Genomic DNA, 11447 nt, shown 5'->3' with positions numbered 1-11447 from the left:
ACCTTTGGTCGATTTGGGCCTTCCCCCCCCCCCCCCCGGTTTTTTCTAATGATTCTACGTTGATTGACAACCACACCGTCACATGTCATCTCGGCTTATCTAAGACCGTTTTCCACCCCCAGTTCCACACCCTCGATTCTATTCACGTTATGATGCTTATTACTTTCCACTGCCTCGGCTATCAGCCGCTGTGGTGTGAATCGCAGTTTCCGTCTTAAAACTTCCACATTATCCAGACCTACTCTATGTCCCGTGAGTAAGGTATGTACCGCCATCTCTGAGTCTCTGACCAGTGTTTGGTGTTCTTCTGCATTCCTTGGTGGTTTGTTTATCCTACTTTTATCCTCACCAATTCTGGTGTGTCCAGCAATAAATCTACCGATCATCACCAAACATTTTCGAAAACGCCGACTACCCAATCAGTTCCAAGTAATTTTCACGCGATTAAATGCGGGCTTCTTTTGTGTGCTTTTATGTGCTAAGTATGTTAGTTTTCTAACATCGGTGCAGTACTTTCCTTCATTTCCAGGATCTTTTCCTTTCATCAGACTTCAAAGTCCTCATTTAGACTGCATTAAGCCGATGGGGTTTGACGTCTCGAACCATGCAGCAAGAGAGGGCTTTCTGAAATCTACAGCTTATTTGGTACAACCTCAGACACGCCAAATGCCTACTCCCTGCCGTATAAATGTAAAAGCCGTTGACATCTCTCGAAGATGCACATTTTGTAGCGTAACCTAGGCTGAACTCTTGGGCTCGTTTAATTTGTGAACAGAATTTTTTCAATAGTTGGATGAGAGGTCCGCTTCACAGATGTCTCCGGTAGGTTTTTCGAAAACCTACGCCAAAAGAGGACATGATATGTTTCGACGCGGTTAGTCCAAAATGATATGTTATCGAGATGCGCACCAATGATAGTTCCTGATGAGAAATAAACAGTTGTACAATGATTCTCGGCTTTTTGACATAGACCGACTACACCAATAAGACGAAATCACAATTCATAAGACTCCAGTTCTCCTCGCACTTCCAATAATTTAACCCATCCCGTGAGTGACCCACTAAAATTTACTGATAGAGACTGCGCTTGAAAACCGCTTGTATGTACGAACTAATAATATTACGAGATAATTGACTCACTAAAAATGCCATGTTTCGGGGTTGACCGATAAGAAAGTTGTGCCAACCAAGCATTCGTTGATTTAAAGCAACCACATGAGACATGTAGTTTCAGATTACACCAAAAAAACGCAAATAACCACCACAGTATTCTGCTGCAATCGTATAACTGGAGTGACTCAACGCACCGGAACAATGAGTTTAGTGCTGTCTAGAACCCAATTGTTGCAATATTTCAGTATAGATGACTTGTAAGTCTTGTGTAAGGCCTACCCAACCTGATAAATTGTTTCGGACTAACTATCCCTCAACAATTAGAAAAAAGAAGACCTGATTGGTAAATAATGTAGAGTCGAGCTTCCTTTAGTAGAGGTTTACAGTAAGGGCCACCAAAGGTACCGTCATTGAGCAGCTGAAGCATCTGTTTGGTCTGTTTGTCCGGTCTGTTGTGCTTCTGCTCCATCACCTGGCATGTTTTCACTGGGAAATTTTGATTTCCGCAGACCTGGAATGAAAGACACAGAGCAACTCATCGTGAAATTCTTCCCTTCGTCTGAAAAAAGCTTTTTGAAACGACTGTATTTGGCAACTTGCGTACATTTAGTTGCGTTTAAATGGGCACTTTCTAAAAGACTGGATTCTGGTTCTCTCGTCCAGGAACTCCTTGATCGCGTATATGTTTTGCCGTCTTCGTAAGTCATATTCATACGTGAGAATACAAGCTTGGCAGCACGTTCAATAAAAATACTTCAGTCAAGAATCAGTGACCCAATAATAAGTATTCCGAGCGCTAGTAATGTGCACACGTATGCGGATGTCGGCATGTAACACCTTGGTATAATCCAGCCAAACGACTTTCCTGGAGCATATTGTTATTGGGAATCCTTGGGATTTTGTTACTCTACATGAACTAAAGGACGCTAGTAGTGTTTTATGCCTGGCACATTTCACAGAGAACAGCGTAAATAGACATATTGAGTGTACTGCATATCCCTCTGTATGCACCGTTTCGTGACACAATTTTGCTAAATAAGTTAGACAGCAAGACTCAAAAGAGTGCTTGGTTTGAGAATCAGCCGAAACCTTCAACGGTTAAAAGCCATTCAGGAATTTGTGGAGGGATGAAAATTTAAGCACTAAGGTGTCAGATGTGATAAAGCAGATGCTGTGATAAAGCAGACTGTTCATGAACTGCAGTTTTACTCGAAGGATCTTGCCGAAGGGTGCTACGAGTGATATACCGTGTGTTTATTTTTTTGGGCCCAAATACCCCCTGGAGCAACTCACATGAGGAGGATCATCTTAAAAAACCTGAAAAACACCCAGGGAATTCCACTGAGTTTCGACTTTGTTTTGCGTAAGCCTGAGCATTTCAGAAGTACAATGGATGAATGCAAGAAATCGTGAAAACAACTACTACAAAACCACCGCTTTTGACTCACCAAACCTTCGAATTTGATCGGCCAAGTCAGGAAAATCGTTTGCAAGTGCCATATCCGCTGGGCTTTGGCCAAAAAGGTTGCGCCCAGTCACATCTGCACCGTGATCTCTTAACCATTCGAATGTTTCTAAAAAGGCGAGCAAGTTCTTTACCGCGATATTGAGGGGGCAGACTTTGTTTCAAAGTAATTATCTGCCAAAGAAATTGCAATCATCCGTATGACGGCAGTTGCTCTCCCTTAAAAATTTTGAGAATTTTTTGCAGTAACTTGGAAACGGCAGCTTTCCCACGAACAATCCAATTAAGCCACCGAAAAAACTTTCTAACTTTACTAGCCTGTCGTTTTCCCAATAACTTTCCCGCCCCGAAAACTGATCTTCAGTGTAAACAAGTCTGTTCTATACAGTGCTCCTTAGCAGTTAAAAACAATTATATGGAAACCAAAGATTTGACAAACACTACTTGTCAATCTGTGGTTTTAGTTGGGCCTCTGGTATGATGATAACCATTGTCTGTCTGCAACGAAACCTGAGCAAACCAACGGTGTGCATCGTTTTGAATGGATTCCTGATTGCTTGGTGGTTCTGTTTATACCCAAAGGCTGGAACTCATTGTGTCTGGGAGCAAGTCAAATTCAATAAACTTCACGTTACGTGTAAAACGCGCAAAATAAAATGTAAAGGATTTTTATGAAAAAGTTTGTAGGCTTCGTAAAAGGGATTATTTATCACCTCTAACCAAAAATCATGCATTGCAGGGAGATATCATGGCCATCTTTTTGAAAATCTTGTGATACTTATACCATTTGTAATAAGTAAACTAATACCGACGAGTTGTCCACTGGTTTCTTGCCCAAGTGGCTTAGACAGGTCTTATTCACCTCCGTTTGTTAAAACTTACGCGTGTGACCGTTGCGCGCCGCGTGGTGCATCGGGGTACACAACAGTTCATCATGCTGATTTATGTCAGCACCATGATCCACTAGGACCTAAAAGTAAGAGAACAGATCGACTGCTAAAGAACTGTCGCGCCCATAGTCAGTGGCTAGTTTCGCTAAACAGGCATCAAACATTTGAATTCCTACTTGTATAACCAGTCACGTGCTCCCGACATGTCAACCTCCATGCATTAAATACAATCTAATTAGCTAGAACCTGACCGCTTTTTTCGACAACTTTTGCTTATTTGTTCTACTCGCTTCATATTCTTGGTTGTTACGCAAAACGTTTTGGACTCGATGATCGGGTCAGTCACCAAGTCAATAAAATAAATTTTTCGGTGGCCAAGTTCGAACAGACAAACTCATCAGCGGGCTTGTCCTGATATTAAGCTACTTGAGCAGATTCGTTCTTCAGCTTTCCTGCATATTCATTACAGCGACTGCACCTTCTCATTTGGAAGCGGTGATCATTACCATAAAACTGATTCTTTAATTTTAACTCATCAAACAATCAGCCGATTTTCTCTGACTTAAAGACATCCGCACCAACTCACACCATCCGATAGCCAATGACATCCTCTCTCGTAACTTTCTGCGGTTCTCATGGTGGAAGATTCTAATGCATCCGTGCTTCACCATTGGTCTTCATATAGTTACACTTTTTCAAGCCCAACCTGAGTGTTTATCTATCAAAGTCAAGAGTGAAACCCAACCGTCTTCTCATGTGCATTTATAGTTTCCATCTCACACTGAAATCCTCAGCAAGCTTAGTTAAATAATGAAGTAAATGTTCACGGTCGACACGTGGCATGTTGTAAACTAATCACCAAAATGTGCACGTACATTGTTCAACCTCCGATTTGTACGTATTGTCAAACGAGACATGGAACAAAATCTCGTCATTCATCTCACTGGACTTGTTCTCAAATGACCTGCTCTAAATTTACCGACGTGTATTTTTAGATTATACGGGCATGCCCATTTGGACCATTGATTTGTCTCAATCGGCCTCCCGTTTCAGAGTTAACGAACATCCTAATACAGCTTTCAGTTTGTACGAAAGCTCTGCTGACCATCCAGGTTTTTTTTGTTTATCTACCTTCCGAATTCATGTGAAGTTTTGTAAAGTCAGAAAATGTTAACTGTTTGAGAGAAGGTGCTTGTAGCTTAGCAACTCGCAGTTGTCACATGTCTGAGAAATGCAGTCTTCCGATTCAATGGCACTACGGGAATTTCATCATGTTGAAAAGCGCATTCATTTGGTGGCCGCGCGAGTAAGCCAACAATAGATTGGGTAGGGATGGTATATTGAAACCTACCCGGAAGCTCTAGTTTGTCAAACTACACACCCAAGTGAACTCATGAGATTCTAGAAGCTCCTTAATCATTGGGTATTGCAAAATACCTGACCGAACTTGGTTTAAAATCGCCTAACGGATATGCTAGAGAACCAGGCAGGTAAAAATACGTTGATTGGTGATTCTCATATATCGCACGTCAATCCCTGCGGCATATGGATATGTACTTCAGAGACTGAACGCCAAACTTTTTGTACTACATTTGCTGAATTTTCCTCTCACTAAAACGCTGCTTGGAACCTGACCCTCAAAAATAGCTACCTAATTCAATACTATGGGCTTCACCGCACCCTACCTAACCTCACTCAATAATAAGCCAAAAGTCATTAACGTAATCAGGTCTTGAGGTCACCTCTTTTCCAAAAAGTCCAGACACAGTTTATGGGGAAGTTAGCATAAAATTAGGCTGTAGAACGTCAGCAACATGACCTAGAGCTGTGTAAATCGAGGAACAGATAAGATTCATGAGTGACCTTTAGTTCAACGGCGACTGTTTGCCAGCCGTCAAGGGCAACGGGCCTTTTTGTCAAAACCAGTTGTCAACCTCAGATTTCTAACTGTTTCTCAAGCTCAAGTTTATAGCCATTTGAAATATTTCTGATGGCGCATTAAATAAAGGACTGGATACAATCCGGTGGCCGAAAATTAATTTACCAGGCCTCACTTAGACCAACGGGTAACAAAGGTTGTTTTAGAGCCACAGTAGAACGACAAACAGGAGAGTGAAGATTACTTGGTTTGAAATTGATTCCGGGTGGCTCCCACAAAACATTTGCAACTTTTTCCTCGAGCTGGTAACTTAATGTTGGCGTTTTCAAATTAACTCGAAGGATAGGGGGATCATTTTTTGTGGTAACTTAACATACAATGGACCACCGTATTCTTTGTTCGCTCACTTGTATTTTGCAAATCCTCCAGCTTTAGTATGATGCCGGCTGAAGGAGATGTCTGGAAACCAAATGATTGCAGTATACCGTCTTTTCCTTATGCTTGCTTTAAATGAACTGGCGAACAACATTACTAGAGGACTAGTAGTGCAAAGGTGGATACTACTGATGAGGCATGCGAGTAAAATGTGGTTTTCTCGTAAATCCTCTTCGCGTCTATTGAAAAGTGAGATTTATTATGGAATTTGTGGAATCGCTTTGTAACCTTCGTTTACGTTTAAGTGATAGCCAATGAGTATCCAGGAAATTTCAGGAATACTCATTTTAGAAGAAGACAGATACAGTTTTTATAAACAAGACGTATATGAGAGTTTTGCTTCCCTGCCCAATAGTCTGCAAATGATCAGTTGATGTTTTTTAATAAGTAACTCTGCAATGAAGGCCTCCTTTCTTTCACTGGTTGAAGTGATCGCATTTACTTCATTCAACAACCTTATAGTTAGTGAGTCGTAAATCTGGACGTTCTGGGTTAATCGAGTTGGGAGCTGTGTTAGGATTCCAAAAAAGCTGTCATTCTAAGGTGGCGTAACTCAAACAAGTTAAAAATTACTTCTAAACACTTCGGGTTACCCCAAGCAGCAGCAATGTGAACTGGCATCATCCCGGTCGTTTCATCCACATAGGTGATATTCTGTAACACAGAACACAACGAGGCTGGTTAGTTTCACGCAATACATGGCTACATGCTCTTTCAAGTCAACTTACTGCTTTACAAACTGACACTTTATCCAACTACAAACTTGAAAATCCCACCCTAATCTCGCTAAATGCATCGGGCCACAAAATGGATGTCCCTTATGGGTTGAAGTTACCTTACCCTCCATCCCCTTCCCTGTTTTCGATAAAATAACTTGGAATCCAAGCAGTAGAAAAATTTACTTGGTTTGAAATTGATTCCGGGTGGCTCCCACAAAACATTTGCAACTTTTTCCTCGAGCTGGTAACTTAATGTTGGCGTTTTCAAATTAACTCGAAGGATAGGGGGATCATTTTTTGTGGTAACTTAACATACAATGGACCACCGTATTCTTTGTTCGCTCACTTGTATTTTGCAAATCCTCCAGCTTTAGTATGATGCCGGCTGAAGGAGATGTCTGGAAACCAAATGATTGCAGTATACCGTCTTTTCCTTATGCTTGCTTTAAATGAACTGGCGAACAACATTACTAGAGGACTAGTAGTGCAAAGGTGGATACTACTGATGAGGCATGCGAGTAAAATGTGGTTTTCTCGTAAATCCTCTTCGCGTCTATTGAAAAGTGAGATTTATTATGGAATTTGTGGAATCGCTTTGTAACCTTCGTTTACGTTTAAGTGATAGCCAATGAGTATCCAGGAAATTTCAGGAATACTCATTTTAGAAGAAGACAGATACAGTTTTTATAAACAAGACGTATATGAGAGTTTTGCTTCCCTGCCCAATAGTCTGCAAATGATCAGTTGATGTTTTTTAATAAGTAACTCTGCAATGAAGGCCTCCTTTCTTTCACTGGTTGAAGTGATCGCATTTACTTCATTCAACAACCTTATAGTTAGTGAGTCGTAAATCTGGACGTTCTGGGTTAATCGAGTTGGGAGCTGTGTTAGGATTCCAAAAAAGCTGTCATTCTAAGGTGGCGTAACTCAAACAAGTTAAAAATTACTTCTAAACACTTCGGGTTACCCCAAGCAGCAGCAATGTGAACTGGCATCATCCCGGTCGTTTCATCCACATAGGTGATATTCTGTAACACAGAACACAACGAGGCTGGTTAGTTTCACGCAATACATGGCTACATGCTCTTTCAAGTCAACTTACTGCTTTACAAACTGACACTTTATCCAACTACAAACTTGAAAATCCCACCCTAATCTCGCTAAATGCATCGGGCCACAAAATGGATGTCCCTTATGGGTTGAAGTTACCTTACCCTCCATCCCCTTCCCTGTTTTCGATAAAATAACTTGGAATCCAAGCAGTAGAAAAATGTGCGGTCAGTCGAATACACATGTACGTCACACGGAAGACTCGAATCTAAATCAGTCGCAACATTTCGCACGTTGGCTGTTAAAAGTGAACTGAAAATGATTGACATGCATGGGGCATTTCATACGCAGATAAGAGCTATGGCAAAACTACGACCTAACACTAAGTACGCGGCGGTACATTTGCACCCTTGGAATAGGAATTATATGGAAAGCAAATATTTTCGTTAAATACCAAATATTTTCATCAGCGCTTGAAAATGATGCACTGGTGTCACATAAATCATCTGATCAAAATTGCATAAACACTCCATGCGTTAGTACAATGCTTTTTGGTAAAACTACATTTGATGGTATCGTGATCTATTCAACCGGGATTTTCATCCTTTTAGTGAATCCCGTCTGCCCTGAAAAGTCTAAAGTCCCCTTACAGCTGCTTCATTCTAGTTGTGTTTCATCCGCACCGCACGAGAACCCGGTAAGGTTCTAAGCTCACGCTTCTCGGACAGCAGCTGAAAGCTGAACCTTTCGGAAACCAGCGGCTTTTCAGGATTGTGATTTACTTGCACTTTCAGCTTTCTGTCTACTCACATTGATAGAGCGAGGTGATTCGGGCTGGCGATAAGCAATTACTGATCGATAATCGGCAGAATCAGCGACGTCACAATAAAGTACTCGATTGTAAACTGTCAATTCCAAACACCTGGTCGGCGTGCAGCCGCTGCTCCATGGGCACACAACTACTGCATCCCAGTTATAACACGTGAATGGGAAAGCACGTTCACGCCCAAGTGATTTGCATTCGGATCCCGGTTTTTTAATCAATGTCCTTGGAAGTCTTCTTACTGACAAGTGGTTCATCTGCCTTCCAGGGCATTCTGTGTATGCGGTACCATGGAAGCTTGTGGGAGCAATAGTGACACATGCCACAGGTCTGGAATCAAACTCCTGGCACACTCGAGCAAATGTGATACTTGTGAGCTACAAGGAGACCGAAACAGAAGACCAAGCGCTTCTGTATTATAAATGCATAAGTGCTGTACTATGAAGAGCAGACAGAATGAAAACCTGCGAAATATCTTCAATTTTAGAACATAGACCGAGATTTGTTGACGTTTAATAAAATTCCATGTTGAACTCATGTTGAAAGCACTATGAACGTTAATTTTTGAAGGGCATGGTCACAGATATAAAAAGCAAGCGCAGGCGATGGATTTGGGATGGTTGCATGAGAACACTAAGTAAGAAGAGAGAAGCGACTCATTCGAAGTCATTCCACCAACGATTCAAGTTAGACAAGATGAATCCCAACGTATGTAAAAATGTTTGGTATGGAAATGCGCGTGTAAATACCGAGGAAAGGACAAAAAATGCGGAATGCTCTTCAAGACGCCGTAAGCGCTAGCACAGTCAATACTCGCATATCATACTGAGTCTGGTGTGAGATTCAATGACAAGAATGTGAACTCATGGCCATGTACCACGCATAAAAGTGTCGTAAGTGCGCAGAGGGCCCACAATGGCGAGCAAACACAAAGCACTGACTGTGACCTTAGGCAGTCCTAGTCCAATAACAGCCAATAACAACCTTGGCGGATTGAGGAAAGCAGATCCCTCGATGAGAAATGATGTTCACAACCGACTACACGTAGCGTTAAGATTATGGCGAGGGGCTATTCCTCAGCACCATTCTTCTGCTTCTTCTCATTCCACATAGTCACTTAGCGCCTATCCGAGACTATGTTTATCCCAGTTTGCTCGGCGCTACCGAAAAACGAGTAGGTCAGGCTTGATGAAGGACGATGAAATAGGTGCTCTTAACTTCTCAAAAATGGTGTATCCCAGGCGACGGAGATATTTTGCGAGTTTCCTTGCAACCCGATTATGACGAGCACATCTATCATCATGCGTGATCCAGCAGGACTGCAAAATATGCACAATGGCACCACAATATGCACCACAATGGCCACATTTTCCAAGACAGAAGATCCTCTGGCCACCATGGCCATGCTGAGTGCTTCTAACTCTTGTCCTGAGCAGGTTGCATCGGAGCTGCATACTGTGGATAAATATGCGAGGAAACTCTCGTTCTGGGAATACAATCCATCGGTTAGAAAGAGGCGAAGCGACTAACTCTCGTAAACCCCAACCTTCAACGCAATTGTGAAGACCATCACTCCAAGCAGCCACCGGCTCTTCCTTGTTTAAGCATGCACCACGGACTCGGATCGGAAGGTTAAGATTCCGGACAATCTTCCAAAACGCGGAACCGTTGACCACATTGCGTAGTACTTGGCTAGAAAGAAGATTGTGGATACGCACTCTCCGGTGTACCCAGACTTGAGACACCACGTCCCCTCCCCCCAGTTGTTTTGGCGTGAATGTAGCTGATCGGGGTGTCCTTCCGTAGACGTAGCCAGCCAGGAATAGATTACCTGAAACAATTATTCAAACTTTTGAGCGTCTTCAAGTGGACTTGACCGAGTACGAGCGAATAGGTCAGCCCTGGTACGAGGTAGTTCCTCTGATCTTCATTATTTGATGCGGCTTCAACGGGGCACGCCTTGCATCGTCGAGCAGTTTGAGCACATGCTGTCGGTGGTCGAAGACTCCTTTTCTCTTGAAGGTAAAGGGAGTGCCCAAATATGTTACGGTGTCTGTCGGACCCAGAGGAGTGATGAGTTCCTCGACGAAGCAAAACGGTTTGACTGAGACTCCTGTAGCCTGACATTTCTTGTCTCCACAAATCATCATCGCTTCCGACTTTCGGGCGTTTATCTTCATACCAGGTTTTCCCAACTCTACCGCAGCAGCTTCAAGCTTCTCCTTAAGGCGAGCCTGACTTTTTGCATACACGACCCAGTCGTCAGCAAAGGCAAAACCATCCACTGGGGTGTCATAGAACTGGTATCCCATTTGCGGCATCGACAATTCAAGAAACTTATTTATTGCCATGATAAACAGTAATTGGGAGGGTGAATTTCCTTTTCTCACACACCTGTGGCTGAGAACCTCGGAATTGGGGAAAACTGCCACAGCGTTCTCATAAATGTGTATAATGTATCGAACCAGACGTGATGATGCTCCAAACTCCTCGGCAGATCTGACGATTGTGTCATGCAAATCCGAATAAAACGCTTTCGAGATATCAACAAACGCCAAGATGAGATTAGAAGCAGTCGCCGAGGAGTGACGAAACAGGGCATGCAACAGCGATGTATCTTCCAAACAGTCGTCTTGATGCAGAAATGCAAACTGAAGTGAGATCAGTTGCAATCCACGATTTCGGCAGCCAGTAAGCACCTTATGAAGGTAACGGACAAGAATGGATGACACGGAGTTCGGTCTCAGCTGGTCCGGGGAGGTCGGACATGGAATCCTCGGAACTAGGGTAATAAGGGTTCGACACAGATGTGGGGGACAACCCCCACATAATAACAGTAAGTTGAAATATCCAGCGAGCACGTTAGCATTGAACCGGCGGAGCGTTTTGGGTGTGAGCTTGTCCAGACCCTGGGACGAATTGCCCATTAGACGGATCGTACAGCCGACTTACTCTCCTGTAATTGGCTCGATCGGGCTCCAATTGAATAGTACTACTATGCGACTTGGCCGGCTATCCACGTGTTTTGGATCTGAGAGGACGTGTTTTCAATACCACTTGCCGTCCAGAGGTA

At 42.9% G+C, this 11447-nt stretch overlaps 1 protein-coding gene across 1 annotated transcript; it reads right to left on the bottom strand.

The window, feature by feature from the left end:
* Nucleotides 1-1520: 1520 nt before the first annotated feature.
* T265_05773 (hypothetical protein) lies at nt 1521-6629 on the bottom strand (the record flags this gene model as incomplete). The annotated part of the gene is made up of 6 exons (XM_009170853.1): nt 1521-1624; nt 2562-2732; nt 3461-3548; nt 5735-5806; nt 6356-6436; nt 6618-6629. The coding sequence occupies 6 exons, from the start codon at nt 6627-6629 to the stop codon at nt 1521-1523; spliced, it is 528 nt and encodes a 175-aa protein (XP_009169117.1).
* Between the last annotated feature and the right edge of the window lie 4818 nt (nt 6630-11447).

The sequence above is a fragment of the Opisthorchis viverrini genome (assembly GCF_000715545.1).
Source record: "Opisthorchis viverrini unplaced genomic scaffold opera_v5_106, whole genome shotgun sequence".
Lineage (NCBI taxonomy): Eukaryota > Metazoa > Platyhelminthes > Trematoda > Opisthorchiida > Opisthorchiidae > Opisthorchis > Opisthorchis viverrini.
The sequence above is the reverse complement of the archived record's forward strand: the minus strand, read 5'-3'. Positions and strand labels throughout refer to the sequence as shown.